This window comes from Prosopis cineraria, unplaced genomic scaffold (assembly GCF_029017545.1).
Source record: "Prosopis cineraria cultivar Desert tree isolate PC_DT_omini unplaced genomic scaffold, ASM2901754v1 PC2, whole genome shotgun sequence".
Taxonomy (NCBI): domain Eukaryota; kingdom Viridiplantae; phylum Streptophyta; class Magnoliopsida; order Fabales; family Fabaceae; genus Prosopis; species Prosopis cineraria.
This window is the reverse complement of record NW_026555333.1, coordinates 13199221-13223336: the sequence shown is the minus strand read 5'-3', so window position 1 is coordinate 13223336 and position 24116 is coordinate 13199221. Positions and strand designations below refer to the sequence as shown.

The window sequence follows — 24116 nt, the reverse complement described above, 5'->3', positions numbered from 1 at the left end:
GCAATTTAAAAAAAAAAAAAAAGAGATACGGTTAGATTGACAACAGTAAACAGTCGCAGCTTCAGGCGGCCAGGCGGGTACTAAAAGCCTTTTCGCTCCAACTGCAATCTCCAAAATCCTTGCGGAGGTGACGTCGTCGACGTCACAATTGGCGGTCAGCCCCATTTGCTTCCGACGGACCGCTTTCTCTTTCGTTTACGATTTTCTTCTTCCAACCCTATCCACGCTGGCCCGACACGACAGTTGGAGCGCCGTTGTCTCTGATACTTCATCCAGTCCTGGGGCGGCTGTTGCCTCGAGTTCAACCGCTGGAAGGAGGTTGCCGATGCCGTCAACGCCCCTCAAAACGGCGTCAAGCTTTCCAAGGCCGATGTTCAGTGCAATAATAGGATCGACGCCATCAGGAGGAAATACGCGCTCGAGAAGTTGAAGCGCCCTCCCTCCAAGTGGTTCTTCTATCGCCGTCTCCATTCCCTGATCCGCCCACACGCCATCTCTACAGTCTACAAGAAACGCCTCGCCATCAATTTGACCGTCAAATCGTCTAAAGCGGAAGCGTAGCCCAGCCCCGATTGGCGAGCCGGCTTTAGCAATATGTCCCGGCGGGTTGATGTCGGAATGTGGTGGTGGGTCCCCTGAGAGTTCACGTGGGGGAAGATGATCATGATAATTTATGGATTGATGCGTGGGAGAGATTGCCTTGCTCTTCTGTATTTACAAGTGATTAGTAAAATTTCCAAGAGACCGTACGTTTAGTTGTGACAAAAAAAAAATGATTAACACGAGGTGAAGAGAAAGGGCCGTGCACTGAAACGGAGACATCATTCCCGCTCTCAAGCCTTGATCCGAGTATAGTTAGTCATATCTGGATTTAAACGGAGTAAAAGATGAAACCGCAAAAAACTGCTACCTTCGTGCATTATGTCTATGTGCGCGATTTATTTATTTTAATAATTATAGATGTGTGTGATTATTTTAATTAAGTTATGTGCTGCTAGTCTTGTTTTATTCTACCGCTGTTTCATGATTTGATTTTGAAGAGGCTAAGTCCTCCCCTCACAGTTTACGAGCCAGCTTCAAAGTCATTGATTTTGAAGTGATGTAGTGATGGAATACCTTTTTGTTTTGTTTTGTTTTTTTTTTTTTTTGTGGGTATGGTATTTGTCACTTGGGGTCTACACCGAACAACTACTGTGAAGGGCTGTCAGTCGCAAAATTAAAAGATCCTATCTTTTCCGAGGGTATCCAGGAATTCAGAGGTACTGTAGCATTCCATGAAAGGTCCTCAATGACGAGACATCCTTTTTCTCTCCGAAACTATCACATTGCCACATACCAGGCACACGCGGTTCAAAATATTAAAAATGAGAAACCCTTGTTCAATTAACTTACTGTGTATCTAATTTAAGGATTGAAATTCGAACTTCTAACAAGTTATTTAAATGATTAGAGCCTTTATCACTAAAGCCAAATTGATAAAACATGAATGTTTGATGAGGTGGGAGGCTTGGTGGTGCCATTGAAGTGAGAAGTGGCGTTTCCGCCTTAGGATTCCCCAAAAGACGATAAAGGATAACGGCCACATGTGGGGCTGGGTAGGGAGTACTTGGGTGTGAAAATCATAATGGGGGTTCTCCGTGTTTCGTTGAACAGTGCTGTCAGATCCACTATGAGTCGCAGCAATGCCTCCCAGATAAGTAGGCCTCCAATTTATTAGTTGTGTTGCTTTCTTTGTACTGATTGGTGTCTCTCTCCCTCTCTCTCTCTTCCCCCTCTTGCTCATCGCAATGAATGCCCACCATCCTCTGCCCCTACATCCATTCCCCCCATTACCTCCCTCCCTCCACACTTTCTTTTTCTCACTTTCGGATTCATCCCTCGCCTTCCCCCGCCCATGCCCCCACCCAAAACTCAACCAGTCCTCCATCGAATTAATCCCAAGAAACACTCGGTCACAACATAATTAGAATCAATTGAAACACTCGTCATTTCCAAACACAGTAATTAATTAATGAATTGATAGTGAGAGTAGTAATTCCATGATTCACAAGGAGTTTTTATTTATATCAGCACACACATATATATAACAGAGTGCCCTGTTTTGATTTTCTCGAATCCAATCCATAACAAACCACAATCACACAGGGAAATCACCGAGAGCATGAGAATTCAAAATATATATGGGGTTTGGAAAAAATCATCCACCATATCATGTCGGCTCGATAACTGAACCTGGGACGAGGAGAAGCCGTCGTCGACGTCGCAGCAAGAGGAAGAAGAGTCGGGGAAAGGAGGCAGGGCCGGGTGAGCGGGGAAGGTATCGTCGAAAGAAGAAGGGAAGGCGAGGAAGGCGTCGGGGGCGGGGGGGCGGGGCGGGGGCGGAACTGATGGCGGAGGCGGAGGCGGAGGAATAACGAGCGAGGCGAGCCCTGGCGAGGGCGAGGTCGTGCTGGAGCTCGAACATCTTGGTCTGGAGGAGAGCAATGGCGCCAATGCAACCGTAGACCGGGTCCTTGAGGCGAGCGTCGGCCTCATAGGCGAGGGAGTTGACGGTGTCCTCCCGCTGGTCCTCGGGGACCTCAAAGAGGATCTTGCTGACATTGCTGGCGCCGAAGACCTTGTGGACCTTGGCGAATTTCTTGCACTCGTCGGAGCGAAAGTAGGGAGCGAAGATGCAGGTGGGGGTGCAGCGACGCTTGAGGAGCTTGCAGGCAGCGCAGGAAGAACTGGAACGGGGCTCATAGCCCTTCATGCTTTTCATTCCCTATCTCTCTTCTCTCTTCCCTCTTTCCTGTTCTCTATTGCTATGCCTATCGCCTCCCTATGTATCCTGTCTCCAACTCCTCCTCACATAAATATATGCTCCCCCCTCTCGTCTTTTCACTCCCCCACTATGCAATATATATATAATTATATTTTCCTTTTTTTTCAAAAAAAAAAAAACCGTAACGTCTAACGTTTTCTTCTCCCAATTATGAAACATATTTAATAAAGAGATGAGAGAAATGGTAGATGTTTCTTATATTTAAATAAAAAATAGTCTTGACTGTTTACTAAAATACTCAAAAAGGCTGGCGGGGCAAATTTTATTTTGATTCAATCGTTTGCCATCATGAAAAATCTTAGAATATTATCAGTTCTTCTCTAAACTAATCCAAATTTTACTGTCGAAAATGTTACTATTAATGATGAGGGGAAAATCTTTTCAATAATTTTTTAATTAAATACGCCAAAATCATTTTTAAAATTTTGTAAAATGTCATATAAGAATACTAAAACTTTATAGAGGATATGTCTTGTGAAAATCAAAGGAACGGAAAGAGTATAACTTCTCCATGGGTAAAAAATTTCCATTTGTTTTTCTCCCATTGTTCATCTACAAGGCTTTTCCAGTTGGCCAGATTACCTTGATACTTCCTACAATAAATTTAATTCTCTTCAATCTCTTCTCCAAGGAAAGGAATTTTCAAATTAGCCCCTATTTGAAAGGAAAAAAATATATAAAAAATAATGTTTCACAACATCACTATAGTACCATATAGAGATTATAATTGATAACATGCCATGTTCCTGTCTAGCAGGATACAGCAGAGTTTGAATTACATGGATAGGTAAGAATTCTTTCAAAATTCACTTCTTCACGCAGCCGTAGTTATTTATTTTTACAAATTACTCCCTCCGGTCTCATTTATAAGTTCAATTTTAAAAGATATATTTGGTCCCATTTATAAGTCACGGTGCGTCTTTTTAGATAATATTTAAGAGGTATTTTTAAAATTACCCTTCATGAGAGAGAAAAAGTAACAGGACATTACTTTTTAGATTTGTTATATAGAGGCATGTTTGAAATTTTACTTACTTTTATTTCTTGTACTTTTATTGTATTGGTATTGATGAGGTTGGTGAAAATGACTTATAAATAGGACCGGAGGGAGTAAAATATAAGGAATTCATGATTGTGTAGGTGATATAAATTGGAAGGCATGGTGGGTAGCTAGTAGCTAGCTGCAACTTCATTAATTTATATTTCAGTGTTAGATGCAGTGAGTCATCAAATCTGGGAGTGCAAAGGGGGTCCAGATAATTGAGACATCAGGACTTGGGGGTTCATGTGTTGGTAGTTTTCAAGTCAGACATGATAGTTCGTGACTAAAAGATACCGATTTTTTCATTCATTCCCCCCCCCCCCCAAAAAAAAAAACTATTTTATATGTGTTTGTCACAAAAGGAGAAAACAATCCAACTACTTTATTTTTTATTATTTTATTTTATTTTCTGGATCAATGCAAGTACTTCACTACTAGTTCGGAATCTTCAGTACAGTTTTGTGGAGCCAAGCATAAAGTAGCCACTGAGATAATGGTTTCATATATACTTTCTATAATTTTATATCAATTATTATGGGTTTTTCTTAATTATTACGCTCGAATTGGAAATTCAAGGTATATGATGTGGAAACACGATCTGGGCATGCCAAAAGTAAACCACGTCAAAACATCTACCAGACACAAATAGTGTCACAAAAATCAGTTTCTTTCTTTCCTTTTTCTGGTTTTAATTCTTGGCACGATCTTTTGTTCAAGTTAATTAACATGAGCTTGTACGTAATGAAACATAAGAATGAAAGAAGAATGAGGAAAATAAATAAAGCTCTAGGAGACATAATAACTTTTATGACGTCCAACAATAATTTTGTTAATGCATCTACTTTCATTGTGTTGAAAGATAAAAAAAGCCATTTCTGATCAAACTTCGCTTTTCACTTTAACAATTATGTCGGTTGATTTGTGTTGTTTGTGAATATGGCATATAAGCACGGGATATTGATTAATCAGTTCTTGTTCTTTATCAATTGAACCACGCAATTCCAACCTTGTATTTTGTTATCAAGTATTGATTAATCAGTTCTTGTTCTTTATCAACTGAACCACACTATTTCAACCTTATATTTTGTCATCAAGTACAAAATTTATATTCATTTGACAGGAAAAAGTTATACACAACTTTGGACCATACATTGATTTGGAATTTTGTATTTGTTTGATTATATGATTTTTATTTACCAAGTGTTAAACGCATATGAGACTCTTAAAAGTTATTTGGATATTAAATCTATCTTTAAAGCATTTCTTGAAAACACGTTCAAAAAGTAAATAAAAGTGAATTTGGTAGGCATGAGAGGGTGAAGGTTTTAAAAAGTGAATTTGAGTGCTGAGCATTTATTTCTTTATTTAAATAATATTATTAATTTAATAAAAAATATAATCATCATTTAAATAATAATCATTTTAATTTTCAGCATTAATATATATTTAATTATTTATGTAATTTTTTTGTCCAATATATCCAATTTATATTAAATTATTTGGCATATCAAATTTTATGTTGTCAAATTTTTTTCATCATATATGATTTTTAATCATTTCTAATAGATTGCATTTGTATAACAAACATTGATGCCTTTTTACATTTAAAAGAACTTTTAATCATATGAAATCCAAACAACTATTAGCTTACATTGAATTAACTTTTAAAATATGTATCAAAAATTATAATAACTAATTTTTACTAAATTGATTTTTGTTAAATGATTTTTTGACAAAATAACTTTTAATCAACATAAAGCCAAATGGGCCCATAATTATTTCAATAATGCCTATGATATAATTTGCAATTTTTTGGGTCGAAAATTTGCTTTTGACGATGTTAGAGTTGGGTGTTCAACCACAAATTGAGTTTTTGATTACTCATTGTTTTGTTATCCGACCAATATGTTTTCGGCCCAGGTTTAGATTTAAATTGATTGGAAGGATATATGTATGTGAGAGAGGAATGGGAGCGATAAGAGCCTGAAAATAAGGGAGAACAAATGATTGATGAAAGGAGTAATGGAAGGACCACGTCTTAACTTAACTTTTAAGACCTGAGTTTATGATTTTTTTTTGTTTTTTATTTATTACTTATTAGATGCAATTTTTTAATGTGAGACTTTTTCCATCACCATAAATCTACTTGCAATTAAACATCTTAACGATAAATATACAACCACCCTTGTATAGATTCATAATTTTAATGACATAATCTAATTAGCAAAGTCCTAAATAATAACTTCGAATGATAACTCAGCAGAATGTCAAATACCAGCCAAGTTCATCTAGTCTTATATTTTATTAGATTTTTTTTTTGAACAAATTTATAAATAAAATAAACATAATATCTTGATTCAAATTTGTGTGATCCGTTTGATTGCTAGAAAGAAATAAAATTAAATTAAATGAGTCGATAGAAAGTAAAACTGGCTAGAATAAGGTTATATCAATCCTCATTCTCACCTCTCTACCGTTTCATGACTCTTCTCTCTCTCTCTGTCATTCCCACCTCGTTATTTATGATCTTATTTTAGAGCTCCTTGGGTTCGTAAGAGAGAGGTGCCAATAAAGGAAAAGGACGTAACATGGATTTTCTTTTGATTCGTTGGCGTGAATTTTAATGCTTAGGGACCAAATTTTAAGAAAGAAATTGGAACATGGGTTCCTTGCTAGACCCAATATTACAGATTTTTTTTTTTTTTTCGCTTGGAAAATATTCTTCATCCCCATGGCCTCCCTAACCTCAAACCCTCAGTCAGCCGCCTTCTCCCTCTTCCGTCCCTGCCAACTTTTGTCATCGCCGTTATACAATATTTGGTGGGTAACAAATTATTTTTTTAAAAAGGAAACGATAAATTCTTTCTACATACATTTCTCTGTTTCGTTTTTTTAAAAAATACTTTTCTATACACCCAACTGCCTCGAGGGATTATGTTCAAGAGTCACTTCCATTCCATCTACAAGTTTAATTTTTATTACAAATATATTCACCGAGACAATTTTTCCTTTCACTTGAAGATAAACCTAATGTAATAATTCTGTAAGAGAAACACTGAAGTAATAATAACTAGTATTTTTTATAAGGGTTGTTTAATTTGAGTTGGAAGACTTACCAAAATTTATGTAAGAAAAAGGTTAGTTAATAAAGGCATGAGACGCAAAAATCTTGATAAAAATTGGTTCAATTGGATTAACATGATGAGTGAACCTCAGGGATTATAAATGTGAAGGTGTTGCTGCTAAGAAGCAAAATAGAAGTATTAGTAGGTGGAGGGTTTATGACTCGTGAGGCAAGAGGTGTTTTTGGAAGAGCAAAGTCAAGGATGTGTGAAAACAAAGGGAGAAAAGCGTGAATTTTGTGATATATTAAATAGATTGGAGAGACATGGAACATGGTTTGTGTAAGGCAGAAAAGAGGTAACTTTAAAACTTTGATTGGATTGTGGAAGTTGGGGGTGGAAGTTGGGGTGGAGAGAGAGAGGGGGGGGGGGCAATGATAAAAGGGGGAAGATAGATGAATGTCATCTTCACACAATTTCATTGGAAAATGATAGAAGCTGAGATAATGCATTTGATCTTCTCCTTTGATCTCCCAACTCTCCCTCCTGGGTCCCACTTTCTTTAATGCGCGTCCTTTTCTCCGTCCCCATTCTCCACGCGCCTCCCCACTCCCATTCCCCTTTGCCTCACTATTTTAACGGTCCGTCGTTATCACGCGCCACGTCAGAGAATGGCCGTCCTCTATACTCGGCTCAGCAAAATGGGCCGACCCAGGAATGATTGGAGATGATGAGTCCCACTTTGCTGGGCTCTATTTATTTCTTCCTTTGTTTTTTTATTACTTGGTAATATTTATTTTTTATTTTTTTCTAGTTATAAAATATTGATTTTTTTATCATGAATTTTTTTTATCTTCATTAAACATTAATTAAAAAAGCATGTTATTTAATATCAACAAGGATAAAAATTTATTCAATTAATAAGTTTTTAAGGTTATTTAGTTCCTATAAAATATGTTAAAAATAAATTATAAATAAAATTAGAGTAACAGTATATGAACTTTCGCGTAGAATAAATGTAAGTTTGTAAAGTATAATGATCAAATTTTATTGATATATATAAGCTTATTGTAAATTGTTTTATAATTTATGGTTCAGGGGGTATTATTTTACACCTACCCTTCTCTCATTAAATTCCAGACTTTATTTTCATTTTAAAGAATGTCGGCCATTTTAAAAAATACTATTATTTAGTGGTCTCATTGCAATAAATCTTATTATTTGAATTTAAAAGCGTCAACAATAGAAAATGATTCAAACAGGTTAAAATCATTTCGTCCTCATCTATTTTCTCCCCCAATTAAACTAGTGGGACATACAGGGGCGAAGAGCATGGATGGGTAGTGAGAAGGGACACTACTCTCATGTCATCTGCGAGACTGTTTTGGCATTTATTGTTTTATTTTAATTTGCATGGAAAATTGATTCTCTTTTAAAAAATATAATAATAGGTTCCTATCTTCTGATTGTGTTTTGCTTTTAATATTTATAGTTATATTTCATTAATTTTTTTTTTTTGCTCTTCTAGTTTGATCCGTTAGTATAATATTAGTTTGTATAATTTTAAAAATGTAATTAAAGATTATGAGCTAGCATAAACAGAACTATTTATGCTATTGTTTTGTTAATCCCTTTTCTAAGACGGTAAAAATATGTTGATATAAAAATAAATTGATTAGATATGATTGAAAATAAAAAGTAAAGAAAAAACTTTCTTTATATTAGGCTTAAATAGAAGGTGAAAGACGAATGCGAGATTTAATACACATTAGTGAAGGGGTTAAAAGATCATTAAATACATGTTAATAAAATTAAACCCTTCAACACTAGTTCATGTTTTTATGTGCGTTTTTTAAATTATAGAAACTAATGTTTTAAGCTATCAAACTGTTGTTCATAAACAACAAAAGTGCAAGGTATGCCAAACACATTGAATTTCAAAAGATAGCAAAAGAGTTTTTAGGCTCTCTTACTATAGTCTACTTGAATGTAAAGATACAAAAACTCGAATGTAAAGATACAAAAAAGTTAAAATAATAAGTGTTTAATTAATAGAATGTGCAAAATACAAGATTGTAAAGATTACAAAGCTAAAACTAATTCTAAAATCTATCTGGAAACTAAAATTCTAAAATAAATATTGAGAGTCAATTGCTGATAAGTCCTCTCATCTATGTGACTTTTTCTTGTTTTTATAGTAATTCGGCTAAAGCAGTTGCCCTCAATGAAATTCAGAGCTTGTTCAAAAATTTCAAGGATTCAAATGGGTAAGGTCCATGAGATTCGTGTCATGACACACCACATCTGATCTCATATGCCTATCTTGAATCTCAAGGGTTAAGTTGTGCGTTGCATGTTCTTCTTATCTACATCATATACTGGCCATTGTTAGTTATTTGTAATTGTCAGCTCGGGTCCTTGAAATATTTGTGGATGAGAGTTACTACCCTGCAAGATTTAGGGTTTGTTGAGATTATGATCTTGTGTGAGGTAATCAGTCTAAATAGTGGTTTTGAGTTTTAAAGAATTTTAAAATTCAATTTGTCTTAATTAAATTATTTCATCACGATATGGACCGACTTTGTCATTATAGGATCTCTACCTAGACCTAATGCTTTATTTACTGAGCCCATTTCTTGCTTTAGCCATTGCATCCTTTTGCACAATCGTGGCTTCAAATTTAACCTAAATACAAATTAAAAGGATTGAAAATAATAAAATAGAATTACAATGACCGAAAACAAAATACAATCATAATGTTATATTTTCATTTATAAAGTGCGCGCGTGCGAACATAAGAATGATAGCTGTATAGATGCTTTTTTTTTTTTTAAGTTATAACTTATTTGTTAAGTTTCAAATGATACAAGGGACTTATCTAATTTTTTGTACGTAGTAGGAATTAGAGGCAAATGGATAATTTAAAGAAGAGTGGAGGGGAGAAAAATATGTTTTCAATTGCTTTTAGGGGGCCTTGATTGCTATCCCTTTTTTTTTTAATGGATGATATATTATTCGAGGAAGATAATTAGTTATTCAAATATTGTTTGGGAGATTGATGCAGTATATTAGCATATGTTTCATATCACATTCACAAAATGCTTCCAGCAGGAAAACCACGTTTTGTGATCTGGCAACTTGTTACCAAACACGTCTTTAAACACAGTCGCTTTTGCTGAGAATGAAGTTCATCGAAATCAAAAGATGTGGAATTTGAATAAAAGGACTGAAACAAGCGATGTGAATAGGAACAAAGGAAATGAAAAAATGGAGTGAGATTATATGTTACCCACTTATTCGCACAATTTTAAAGGAAGAGCAATTTTCAACCGAAAAAAAAAATACTTATTAGGTGAAGGTCTCTCACACTGTAAATCTCATATCATTTGAAAAGTCGTCTAATATAAGACTCATTATAAATTTATGGTTTTAAAACTTCTATTCAAGCTGAATAGGACATTTGAATCATCAGTTGTGGCATGATTGATTATATACCTGTTAGTTAAAGCATCATACACACAGAGATATGTATACACGTACATGTGTGTGTCAATATATCCAATAAATTGATAAATAGCGACGTATTATTGACAATTCTCACTGGTTTATATTATAGACACGCGCATGCAGGATGGTGTAGGATGAGCTTTGTTTTTAGTGGACTCTAATTACATATCCATACAATTGTACTGTTCGACAAGAGGATACTGACTTGTATATATAGATTTCATGAAAAGGCTAAAATATAATTAGGTGTCCAAAATAACTAAAAATAATAACAGTAATATATTTAGGTAACAGTTCATAAATTAAAGATAACCTTTTTAGATGATAAATCAGAACCTTTCCATGAAAATTAATATATTACGGATGAGGCAGTTCTCCCATGTTTAAATCAATCAGCCACAAATATTAAAGATACTATATAGAAAGTTGTCTTTTTAATTTCTCTGGACCAATATGTTTTCTATATATTTCATCTAAAAATTTGTCTACCAATATTTTAGATCTTAACGTGCAACCTAACCAGTGTTCTAGTAAACTTCATGATATCTTAAATTTGTCTACCAATATTTAGTGCTTGGATTTATCAGTTATATGTCACGAGGTCACCCCGTGATATATATCTGCCTAAACACAGAAAAATCTCCACGCATTCGACTATTCCATTAAACTTCATGCCAAAAAGTATATATACTCAAAAGTGCATCAATCTTCCCCAACAATAATATTATTAATTCTCTCTCTAATTATATTGGTAAACCTACTGGGCAAAATATATATACATATACATACATATATATATATATATATATATTGGTAAACCTAATCGTCTCGCAAAAAGTCTGACTTGTCGTATCCACACACATTATTCCACAAACTGTAAACGCTTAGCCTCAGCTTCATCACTCACAAAGCACTTCTTCCTCCTTCCGCTTCCTTCTTATAATCTCTTTGGCTTTCTCTTCTGTCCTCCACCATTGACTAAGCTAGCAACAACCAACAAACCACACCTCGTCCCCGTCAACTGACTTCCTGGTTCACATATATTTTAGGCTCAAGGATCTATTTCCTGCTTATTTGAACTCAGACGTGTCTGAGCGTCACTGTGTAGTTAGTTTTGGGTCTGCGGGTTCTGGCTTCGGCAGAGTTACTTGAGGAGGCTGTGACAACGCTAGAAATATCATCGACAACGCTCTGTTTGTGATCAGTGTTTGAGGAGGTTGCCTTTTGATAAATTATGAACGGCAATACGATCACACATGCATGCCTATGATCTACTCATGATGAATTGGTTGGGAATGGCAGAGGGCGTCATGTTCAATTGAAACACTGCTCCCACAGCCTATGCGTTTAAATGATCTTGCATGTTGTCCTGGGTGTGTAGTATGTACATACATCTAACATGATTATTGATTTAGGTGAATGCTAAAAACTAAGCTCCTTGTGGAGCATGCTGGAGTTTTCTGGTTTGTCACTTGCCTTCGCTCATCATCACTCATAGAGCCTAAATATATACAAGTCAAATTGACCTCAGGCCCCTAATGCTTAAGTCCGAATTGATGGGTCACACTCAAGGTCAAGGTCCTTGCTAGAATTGTCACATTCACAAAGTGATATTTGAAGATAGCCTTGTGTCACAAGCTGTGCTAAAAAATAAGAGAACTTATGAGATTATAGTGTTTTTGAAGATGTTCAAGATGATGTAGAGAATTCTAAAAGAGTCTAAGATGTTCAAGAAGAATCTAGAACATTTTGAAAGGTTCTAGAAATAACTGAAGAAATTTGAAAGGTTCTAAAAATTTATAGAAGGTTCTAGAAACTTATAAAGAAAAGTGAAAATATCCATAATATTTTAAAATATTCTATGATATTTTAGAATATTTCACACATATTTTAAATATCAGTTTAAAAATATTTTTATAAATATCTAGATATTTGTTGTAAATATTTTTATAGAATATTTTAGAGATAGAATGTACACTGTTGAAATAAATTAATCCTAATTATTTGATAGAATGTACATTGTTGAATTGAATTAATCCTAATTATCCATTAAGGAGGTGGAAACTTTTTGAAAGAAGGAGGAGGGTTATAAAATACCCCTTCACCTCTCATTTGTAACCACTCATACAAATCAATAGAACTCTTAAGTTCATATGCTCAAACTTTCTACTCTCTAGTTGTGTGAGTTGTCTTTTTGTCTAAATTTTGAGAGTTCAGCTAACTTAATAACAATCAAAAGTTTGATTATGCTAAAACTGGCATGGTTCAAAGACAAGAAGGTTTCAAGACCGTGACACTTGCCTTCAATTCGCAGCATGGATTTTTTTTTTTTTGGAGTAAAACTGCAAACTTCATTAAATAAATGTAACAACAATAACAACATGGTTATTTTCAAAGCTGTGGTCCAAATCATTACGCTTTGAAAACCATATTCCCTTTCATCAGTCATTTGATAATTGTACGTATCCTACCTTTTAAGTTTTAACGATGAAACTGTCATTACTACAATATTTTCCATCTCTAGCTATATGAACACACTCCGTCAGAGCTTCTCGTGGCTCTTATTTTGAGATGCAGAGCGTGCAAAAATAACAATAGGGGTGGATTGAAAGGGAGTTGGCGTCACTAGCAATTTAAGCCCATTAGTCAGAGTTCCTGAATTCTCTGTACTCATCGAAATCAAGGCTTCATTTTGTAACAGTACATTAGTGTGGGCAAGTTGATTGTCATAGACTTCTGATATGCCATAAACATCATCTATTGATAATGGAACTTGAAGGGTGATATATCACAAAACAATACCCTTTTCTAAAATTTCAATCTGAAATTAAATCAAGGGAAAAAAAAAAACAGAGAGAGAGAAAGATTATCCCGGGGCAGAGCCCAAAAAAAAAAAAAAGAACTCCAAAGTAAATCTGAAAAATGAAGTTCGATTGCTTTATTGTGCTGTGTGTCAAGCCCAGATTGCCAAATCACTCAGCACGTACCAAACTAAACTCTTAGGCCCTATGAAGGAACCGAGAAACTCAGCCTAAAACCAGTCTTTCCACGATCATGCTCATGCTGCCTGAGTATGTAGTAGAAATTACCCTGAAAAAGTGTGAAGTACGTCAGAGACTTCAATCTCATTTTCATGCGAATAATATTATAAATTCGCAAGCAAGCATTATTAAGTCTCTCTCAAACCGTTAAGTCCCCGATTGGAAATGAACAGAAATAAGGGAATGGCTTTATTTCATTCCGTAGTTTATATACTCCAAACATAATATATCAGGTTACCCCAAAGTCCCCACATGATTTCGTCCATCGCTAACATCCAATCTCCACCAACTTTTAGTTACTCTCACTCTGAACAGTGCTTGATTCAATATGATTATATAAATAAAATAAAAGAAACTAACCTCCAGCCGAAAAACTTTAGTTGGAATAACAATTCCACATCCCACAGACGTTCGAAATGATTCCAAAAATTTTTTAGAAGAGAACTTCCTGTATTCATTCTCAGCTAAATTGGCAATATTCCCAGCACCAGCAAAAACATGTCCATGGATTCCATGTTCTCTTAACCAGCTGATTGGAAGATCGAAAGAGAGGTCTGCAAAAGCAGTAACGGCAAGATCTCCTCCAATGAAGTCCCTTCTAGAGGAATCGACATTGTCATCATTATTTCCATCTCTACTTTGTCTTCGCGGCTCACTAGGGCCCAATGCCCTTGTCCTGAATCCCCATAATGTCGTTGGCCCTCCTAGGGCGCAAACTGGAGAGAAATCGCCGCCCAAGAAAAACCTTTCTGGCAGGGGAGAAGGCTTGTTCAAGAACCCATGGCCCCATGGAAAAATGACACCAGCAGAGATCCCAAGGTTGAGCGCTGTTTGAAAAAACCCAAAAGGAATGGCATATCGAACATCAAACTCCTGCATTAGATGAGGGGGGAAATTACTCAACAAAAGTATATTTAAAAAGAAAAATAGACATGCACATGAGGGATATTACAGCAACAGTTTATTTTAAATATATTTTACCAAGGAAGTATAGTATACACACATCTCCTGAGCAGGTTGTGATTAACTGACAATATAATCACATTGGTGGTTAAATATGATGTGACCATGCAACCATAATACACAGCCCACCATATGAACGGGAAGCAATAACAGCAAAAGCGATTAAGGGATAATTCACAAATAGCAGCATAGCAGGCTATTATATCGTTTTTATTTTTCTTTCTCCGCCGCATAATCCTTAGTCAATGATTCCCATTCAAAATATCAAGAGGCCATGGTACTTGCCACATAGAATACAGACATATTTATACCGCATCAGATGCTCCAGGAAAAAAAGATGTTCTCTCTCAAGAATTGCATCAAATTCTAAGGCCCCCCATGCTGAAAACTACTTCAGTCGTAATCTCATTTTTATACTCATTAAGTTTATCATTTCAGTTCAAATTGTATGGTCTGCATCAATATACACATTCTAGCGATAATTGTGAGAGGTTATCACATTTTGTTCATGACATATTCAATTGCAAAGCAACTGATGAGTGGAAGTCCAAATTAATAAAAAGAAATCAGTCACACCTGACGCAGGAACTGCAAGCTCCTGTGATCTGGTGCAAGGCCACCTAATTGAGTTGTAGAAAGAAAAGCATATCCTCTTGTAGGCCTAATTGTTGAGTTCCTCTGGTCAATCTTAAATGTATATTTCAAAGATGACAATAAACTATGTCCAACCTGCCTCCTAATAGATCTGGATGATATTTGTGATGGATCTGTTATGGTACGCCATCCAAGATTGTATACTAAGTCATGGTGCTTAGTTGAAAATAAGCCAAGAGACATGCCAGACGATCTCTCTTTGTATGAAGAATACTCTTGCCAATCTTGGGAATGCATGAATGCTCGTACCACAACAGGGGTTAATAATCCTTTCAATCGAGGCACAAACACCCCAACACTCACCTCTGAAGTTTGATTGGGACCATATGCTAGAGAACCATCCCACAGATCACCATAGCCTAACAAGTTTTTGAACTTTAACGCACCTTCGAGAGACCAAGAACTAACCTGCAAGACATCAGAGGATTTATTTTAAAAAGAGAAAGACATCAGATTAACCTGTTAAGTACCAACACACCACAAGAATAGGCAAAGCAAAGTCATGCAAACACTGTTAGGTCTTTGAGATGATGAATAATACACTTCAGGCAACAAAAATATCTGTCCTAACTTGGCAACAATAACAAGCTTTATCCCACTAGGTGGAGTCAACTACATGAATTGCATGATACTATTGTGTTTTAACCAAGCTTTTAGGAATAATATTAACTAAGAAGTCTCGTTCAATAACTTTCATAATTGTTCTCTTTGATCTTCCTCTACCCCTCTTTATAGGCTCAAGATTATCCATTCCACTTTCTTCAACGGTGCCTTTTGCAGCCCTCTTTCATATAGTATATCTTTCTTTCATATTTTCTTTCTTAGATGTAAATTTTGAAAATGTTGAAAGGACTCAAGAAGGGCATTTCAATAACCATAAAAAACCCAGTTGGAATAATATGATAACAAGGCTCAGAGGATTGAAGGACACGAGGGCAATGAAACATTCAGTTATGGGAATCATAAAGTGCAGTTACAACTTACAAGCAGATGGGGTATTTGGAATTTCTTTTAATATTCATTGTAAAGCATGTTCATTGAAATACTTCTTTCCAACCAAACAGTCTGCATCGGGTGAAAAAAATAATACTGCAAGATATTATTCTTGGTCATCTATATCCATATTACCGACAGCTAAGAACATACAACAAGGACAAGTACTTTTCTGTACTGTAATACATTTGTATGCTGTATCGCAGCTACCATGCAGTAGCTTTACTATTAAAAGTTCATCAAGTAGAAAAATTGCCACCACCTTTGACACCATTTTTCCGAAAAACTCTGGGAGAAGCCAAGGTGGTGTATGCATCTAAAGAGAATAACCCAAGGTCTTACTAAAAGATGACAAGGACTGCACAAAGAAAATAGTGCTGCTTTCTCTACAACTTAACCGGAGCCTCTTTGCAGCCTAACTAATAACCAGTGGAACAATTAGGTGAAGATAAATATGCATCTATGGTGCTCCTAGCCAGTAGCCATCCAAGTGCCATCCAAAACATGATCACAAAGAGAGATTAAAAAGCTATTAACATCAAAGATAGAAGCTCCTTAATCCTAGAATGGTCATATTGCACAAATCCCCAGCTAGCATCAAAACCAGCTACCCAGTTGAAATGCAAACTTTTCATAACTTCTTAGTTTCCCATGCTTGCCACTGTGGATATCTCGAAAACAAAAAATGTAAAAATGATTAGAGTTTTGCGGTACTTTAAAGTCTACAACAACCATCATGAATGAAAAGGTGCGACTTCAAACCTAAGAGGAAATATATGGGCTTTCTGGAACTCACACAACAGAACCAGAATTTCTATTTTCGTCAGCAACCATGTCTGTCGTTTAGCATTTAACCAGGCTTAAGATATCCAATACCAAATAGGTTTTGCTTTTACTAGCATAAATCTGCAATGTATAATGCTATCTCATAAACTAACTAAAACGAATTCGAAAGACAACATATTTCTTTAGAATCCTGCAAATTAGACTAATAACTTGCATGCCAACCGTAAATCAGTTTAAATATTCAACCCATTTACTTCTGACTTCTCAGCAGCCAAAAGAAATAGTTAGCAACTCACAAGTAATCCATACACGGAAAATTAAACCACAAATAACCAATTCAATCTCGAAATAGCATCACACAAGGAGAGAAAATGACTGTACCGAGGGTTTTGAATAAATGCCGACTTCACCAGAAGGGTTGCTGTCGGTCTCTGAGACCTCAATGATGACATTGGCAGTACTAGCCAACTCTGGTGGTCCTGGTTCAAGCTTAATATTGACTGCATCAAAAATCTGGAGGCTATGAAGCTTCGCATTGGCAATTTTGGCCGCTTCTACCAGCTCTTGCATAGTCGTGGCGTTCTTCATCCCCTCCACCTCAGCCTCGATCACCCAATCCTTGGTTTTCGTATTGCCCCTTATTATCACATCATGGACTCGAGCAGGAAGCTCCCGTTCGTCGTTGTCTTCGTCATCATCAACTTCCTCGGAGTCGTCGTCTTCATCGTCGTCATTGGAAAAATTCTTCGTATTGGGGCCATTTTTAGGGATTGCAGGAAACGGAAGTTGATTTTCTTCGTCTGAGTTTGCCATGAGAGATTACTAGAGGAAGTTGGTTGGGACTTGGGAGAGAGTTAAGAGATAGCCGGCGAATGTAGGAAGCTCTGCAAGCAGAAGGAAGACGGCGATGCAGGAGCAGATGGTGATCGATGATTAACTGTCCTAGCAGTACATTCTACATATATATATATATTAAACCAGCATTCTGACAGTAATTTTTGGGTGAGCAATTTTGATTCATTTTAAATTGTTTATATAAATTTTTAATTTCCATTGATTTTAAAAATATATTCTTATGTGTTTATCCATGTTTAATATAAAATATCTATAATCTTGGCCAAAGAAAAAAAAAATCTATAATAAAATAATGTTTTCTCTTAAATTATGAAGGGTGGAGCTGTAAACATAACTTCAAAATAAGATCCATATTTTAGTCTAAAATAGAAATGTTAGCTTTAAATCTTAAAACTTAAATTTAAATTTATTATAATTTTTTAATTTTTAAAGTTCTAATTCATTTTGTGCGTATATGTAATATGTAAAGTGCAAACACTACATGTACACGCACTCTATGAATATCATGTGTATGATGGTTATAAGGCCATTTTCTTTTAGATCTCTTAAAAAATCAAAATATCATTGATACAATGATTTTTATACATGCCTCTACAAAATTAAAAAGGAAAAAAGCCACCTTAGTTAAAATTTATAAAACTAATAAATTTAATCTCCATAATAAATCCTTAAGAATTTAATTTAGATGTGCCAAGCTCAGCACAAAAAAAAAAATTATAAAACAATAAAGTATTCTATTTAAATGATTTTGTCCTCAAGTTAAGTCGTTATTGTAAAAATAATTCTGATCTGACCTACAAAATATGGAAAAATAATTGCGACCTTGCCGCTCAGCACGCTCAAATTCAAATCAGGCAAACCAACATCGACCGTCGCCGCTGCCGATCCTGCTCCGAAATGGCTAGTCAAGACCTTTCCTCTTCCATATTCTCCGACATCGAGACCTACTCTGGCAAAGACCCTCTTCTTCCTTGGCTGCGGTATGCTTCTTCTCTCCTCCCTCCTCTGGCTTCTCTTCTCTAACATTCAAGGCTACCTCCAACGTGAGTTGGTGCAGAGGGATTCGAAAGATGAAGGACAATCTGTCTCCTGCGACCCTCAACGACAAGCTGCCTGAGTTCTTACAGAAATGTGCGCAGACTTTTGAGTCCGACCGACGCTACCGAAACGACATGCGGTATCTTCGGGTTTGGCTGCACTTGGTAACTGAAGCACCGTTTTCCTTTATCCCCCTCTTTTTTTCTATGTCTATTTTCAGCTAATTGATAGATTTTTCAAGACTATGCTTCATTGCTGATAAATGGGATTGGAAATCGTGATGAAAAAGCCATGACTTGGTAATATAAAAAAAATCTATTATTTGAGTTATTGTGATGATTTTAGGAAGTTCATCGTTCGATTCCAGTTTAACTAAAGGGACAGTCAAATGGTTTATAGTCTTTTTCCTTGATTTTCAGATGGATTTTGTGGATGACCCGTTGTCGCTTTTGAAAATCATGGAGGTTAATCATATTGGGACAAAACGTTGTCAGTTCTACCAAGCATATGCTCTTTACTATGAAAAGAACAAGAGATATGATGAGGCTGAGAAAATGTACCATCTGGGAGTGAAAAAGTAAGTTTTTCTGTAGTAGTAAGCAATCAACATTTTTGTTTGAATGAAAAAAAATGCTAACAGCTCACTAACGCTCACCTGTTGCGCATGTCTTATGATAAACTGCTCTTTATTCCCGAAAAACAAAAACCTTCAGAAGAAAAAATATTTTCATAGCCCGTTGAAAGTGCCAAGGCGAACCTCCAGTGCTCTGAACTTTGCTATCTTTTGCCCACAATAATTCATTTCCCACTCATTCCACTCTTTTTTTTTTTCCTTGGGTGAAAACAATCCACTCTTTTTTATTAGGCCGACTGATATGTTTTTCCAGTGAAATGGAATACTCACATCAAATTGCCATTCGATTATGCCGCAGAGATCAATCTCAGTGCTTTTTTTTTTTTTTCCTAAATGAATTTTATTTTCTGCCATTTGAAACATATTGATGGCCGTAAAAGTGTCCTGGATTTTTTTTTTTTTTCCTAAAGACCCCACTAGATAAAGCTTGTTGTTGTTTTGTTTCTAAATAATTTGTACAAAGGAAAGGTATATAATTTGAACGCAAGTGAGTCATTTGCCTTTTGGCTTATTGGCATGGTAGATGTAGAATGCACCTAACTATGCTTTAGCTGGTAGGAGAGGCCTATTAGCCTATGATGCTACCCTAATCTTTCAACAATCACGTTCTTTTCCCTTTTTTGTCGAGCAGCCTTGCAGAACCTATGGATGACTTGCAGAAATCATACGAACAATTTCTTGGTCGAATGGAAAGAAAGAAAAACAAAAAAATCCAGGTAGTGCCCACGAAAGTCTTGTATTTTGGCCTGAATTTCTTTCTTTGTGACATAATTTTAGAAAGATCTCCATCGGCAGCAGGAAGGGAGAGCTTCCAGGAGGCCTCTGTCTATAAAGAATATTCCACCTCATTTCAACAAGACCGAGGGAAAAAGTGAAGCATGTAGCACTGAGAGTGTTCATAAAGGACCTCAAATTGCTACTTCTGTGGGTAAAAGCCTTGCTAATGAAAGGCTTGTAGAGAAGGGCGAGGGCAAGAGGTTGTGTGATGAACCCACAGTTGTTGGCAAGTTTGTTGGCACTGCCCTTGTCGGAAGGTCTGAAGCCGAAAACGCCTGCCATAATGGACTGTTGGATCCTACAATAAATATGAAGGAAGCAATGAATGCCATTAATAGTATGTTCCGCGAGCCACTAGAGGATGTTCCCATGCCCAAGAAATCACACAAAAACTGGTCGAAAGAAGATCACCTTGCACAGAAGGGATTAGAGTTTTTTATTGATGAAAACTTGGATAATGGAATCAAATCATCAGCTTCTTCATCTCTGCAGGACGGTACTGAAACAGGCCAATCTCATCAAAAACCACTTCAAATATACATTGATGATGAAGAACGCAGTGAAACTAGTGACATAAACGATGAACAGAGTGATGTCCAGAACCTCTCAGAAGATTTTACTTCCTCTGCTTCTCAATTGAATGCATTTGTTTTTCTTCGTCCCAAGGATATTCCTTCTGAAAAATCTGGTGATATGGATGCACGAAGTTCCCGTAAGTCGAAGTTCAGAGAGGATACAGTCGTTTGCCGATTTGTTGGCTCCGCCATTTCGGATGAGCCAGTGGTAGAAAATGTTTGTCACCATGGTTTGGTAGACCCCACAATCAACATGAAGGAAGCTATGGATGACATTAATAACATGTTTGGGAAGCCAATGGATTTTGTGAGGCGAAAAAGATCAATGAAGCAGGAAAAGGCACCCGAGAGCAATAGCAGAAAAGAGTTCGGTGGGTTTTCAATTCTTGCTGATGATGACTTGGAACATCAAAAAGAGCCACCACCTCCAAAATTTGCGGGGAAGTCAGAATCTGATTTATTTGAGCCAACTCTCCTCACAAAGGAGGCAATAAACGACATAAACAAGATGTTCAATATGCCGTTGAATTTTTAAGAACAAATTGATTGCTGATACTGTAGCATGTATCAAAAACTGTTAAAAAATTATTGAATGCAAGCAGAATTGCCTTTGATTTGCCTGAGGTAATCAAATGTGAGTTATCTTTTCTGTGTTGTCCTTCTCTATTAGTTTTTCCGTCTTGCGCGAATCTTTTTGCTTATGAAACTCGAATGGGAGAGTGGTCAAGAAAAACAAAATCTGGTTCTTGATATTGCACTCGAGTTTATTACAATAATTAATGTGGCAAAAACACGACAACAATTTTCTGCTAGATCAACAAAAACTAAAACAGCAACTGTCAAACATAATACTGAAACGGATCTCAATACAAATGTTTCTAAAATAACAAAGAACAATCTTATGCAGCATAATTAGAATTGAGTAGTGTGAGAGCAACCATTGGGACGAAAAGCCAAGGGGCCAGCAGCATATACGACAGCCTCGTATCTGCTTCCATGCAATCTCTTGTTCTCATAACGGAGTGGAGCTCCGTCGAGTGCATAATTGACATTGGACAGGAGGCTGCAACTTTCAACAGAAGACCAAACAAGCTTCACGAAGCAAGATTGGAGGGGGTGATCCAACAAATAATTCTGAACCTTAAACCCTTCGAGCTGTGCAAAAAGGTAGCCGTTTCTGTTGGTCTCGAAGACCTTGTAGTAACTAACTTGACCCTTGTGGTTCTTGCAGGTAACGCTTACTTTGGCAGCGGCAATGGGCCTGGCTCCAGTCAAAGACCAGGTTCCATAGTGGTCACAGCTCTGACAGTAGACCATGGCTTCCACTACCACATCTGTTTTCTTCTCTGTTGGCACATAGTCATCTGCTTCTGTGGAAGGGAAGACGATTAGGAGAAGCACAAGAGAAAGGCTAATGAGGTGCGTGCTTGCCATTTCTCGTAGGAGTGAAGTGACAAGGAAGAGTTCAGAGCTGAGGGACGATTGATTCGCAGTGAAAAAGATGGCATGTACGTGAGTGTGTATATATAGGTTATCAATAATTCATAGTGCTGGTCGCAACGTGCCCCCCATTAGGCCAGCGACTATGATTCTTCCTAGCTGTCAACGTGGGAGCCACCTTCAGGGTTGCATTTTCTTCCGTGATGAGATTCTAGGTTACCTGATTGAGTATGTAAGTAGATATATGGCCAAATAAATAAATATGCCTTGTTTATTATGTATGCAAAGCTTTAAGTACATGCCAGAAGATTTCCTCACCTCTCTGAAGATGTCACAAATAATTGCATTCATTTACTCGTGCTTAATTAGATATTTTAAAATGAGATTACATAAATGTGTGTGCGTGTGCAATTTATGGTTAGGGTAAGTTTATGAGTAAATATTTATATATTTTTTTAAAATTAGCGTCTGATGTTATATTTTTTAAATATTTTGTTTTAATTTTTTTAAATATTTTGTTACCACAATTAATTATGGATTATTAACTCTAATCACTACAATAGTTTCATACAGGGTATGTTTAAAATGTTTGAGACATCGCTGGAAGGAAATTTTAAGAGCGAAATAGTTTCGAAGGCCTGAGGGGAAGTGAAATTGTTTGAGATGTATCTTGGCTACCAAACTAAGACCGTGATGCAACTCCTTGAAATTTTTGAAGGGTTGAATCCCTACTAGGTTGAAAATTTTTCACAAATTGATGGTTTTTGCGAGTCAATAAAAAGTAAAAAAATATCAACTTAGTTCAAAATGAGAACTATCAGAATTATCATCTCTTCAATATTATCAAAGAAATAAAAAATCTTGTTATACGTGCAATTGAATTGTATCTTTATATTATGTTTTCAAAAAAGCCAATTGCTAACTGGCTTGTTCATCAAGCCAATTACAGCTGTTGAGATACTAAATTCTTAATAACTCATATATTATATGTAAGAATCTTTTGTTATTTGATTGGACCTAATTCTTTAATTCTCTACACAATTTAGTCATGGCCATTTAAAAAGACATTGAGTCTGTTGTCAAACTTTTAGGATGGGTATATTTTCACTATTTAATATAAATTTGCAGTTTTTTTAAAAAGCTTATATACAAAAATTTAAAAAATATGAATAAATTTATGTAATGAAGATTGTTACTACTACTATTTTTTAAAATATGTTCTTGTCAAATTATCATGTTGGAAGAAAATTCTAAACAAAGAATTTATTCCTAACCTTGAATCTAAATTAGCTTATACGTCTAAATATAGAAAAACATAGTTATAGTCAATTTCATTTCAATAATTTTATAATAACTCTCAAATAATAATAAAATGAAACTATTCATTCAATAAAAACGTTGAAATAATAGAACTTTTCTATTCTATTTCAGTTCATCGCATACTGCTTCTTTATATTAAGGACACCAAAAAAAACTAGATTGGTCTAATAGGATTAGGAGACTAATTTCAATCTTGTCCAGTATCTCACTTTATTTTTTTCTTTTTCATATGTGAAAGGTAGCAATTTATTTTAATATAATAAACTCAATTAACATAATAAAATTAATTATAGTCATAAAATTTATTACAACAACAATTATAAATCTATAACAATCTCCAATGACAATAAAAAGTATTTGGGTTACCCATTACACCATGTTAACAACAAATTCTACTACTAAAGTTAGTTGATGTTGAAATTTTGCTTAATATTTATGATTTTATAAGTATAAAAACAGAAAAATTTACTAATTATTATTATAAATTAATTTATTATAATAATTATTAATACATCAATTATAATTATATTAAATAAATTTATAATACTGGATGAAATTAAGTGGTCCAAATGTTTGATCTTTTACCTAGCCCAATTCAAAAAAAA

General features: G+C 35.6%; 4 protein-coding genes across 7 annotated transcripts; 1 reads left to right on the top strand and 3 right to left on the bottom strand.

The window, feature by feature from the left end:
* Positions 1–2035: 2035 nt before the first annotated feature.
* Positions 2036–2864, bottom strand: LOC129303460 (LOB domain-containing protein 21). The gene is made up of 2 exons (XM_054942790.1): positions 2389–2864; positions 2036–2357 (listed from the first exon to the last, which is right to left on the bottom strand). Exons 1-2 carry the CDS (start codon positions 2759–2761, stop codon positions 2170–2172), a joined length of 561 nt encoding a protein of 186 aa, XP_054798765.1. The 5' UTR covers positions 2762–2864; the 3' UTR covers positions 2036–2169.
* Positions 2865–13123: 10259 nt separating this feature from the next.
* LOC129303617 (uncharacterized) lies at positions 13124–17821 on the bottom strand. Its single transcript, XM_054943044.1, has 4 exons — positions 17254–17821; positions 15016–15501; positions 13837–14349; positions 13124–13525 (listed from the first exon to the last, which is right to left on the bottom strand). The coding sequence occupies exons 1-4, from the start codon at positions 17683–17685 to the stop codon at positions 13442–13444; spliced, it is 1515 nt and encodes a 504-aa protein (XP_054799019.1). The 5' UTR covers positions 17686–17821; the 3' UTR covers positions 13124–13441.
* Positions 17822–18517: 696 nt separating this feature from the next.
* Positions 18518–21405, top strand: LOC129303616 (uncharacterized). Of its 4 annotated transcripts, none has more exons than XM_054943040.1 (5): positions 18518–18707; positions 18785–18929; positions 19185–19342; positions 20031–20115; positions 20198–21405. In XM_054943040.1, the coding sequence occupies exons 1-5, from the start codon at positions 18625–18627 to the stop codon at positions 21284–21286; spliced, it is 1560 nt and encodes a 519-aa protein (XP_054799015.1). In that variant the 5' UTR covers positions 18518–18624; the 3' UTR covers positions 21287–21405. The 4 variants fall into 4 exon arrangements, with proteins under 4 accessions (XP_054799015.1, XP_054799014.1, XP_054799017.1 ...); XM_054943039.1 differs by having other exon boundaries at positions 20195–21405; XM_054943043.1 differs by lacking the exon at positions 18518–18707 and adding an exon at positions 19007–19064 and having other exon boundaries at positions 18892–18929; positions 20195–21405.
* A 66-nt stretch (positions 21406–21471) lies between these two features.
* LOC129299788 (non-classical arabinogalactan protein 30) lies at positions 21472–22456 on the bottom strand. Its single transcript, XM_054938263.1, has one exon. It carries the CDS (start codon positions 22183–22185, stop codon positions 21664–21666), a length of 522 nt encoding a protein of 173 aa, XP_054794238.1. The 5' UTR covers positions 22186–22456; the 3' UTR covers positions 21472–21663.
* Positions 22457–24116: the final 1660 nt, after the last annotated feature.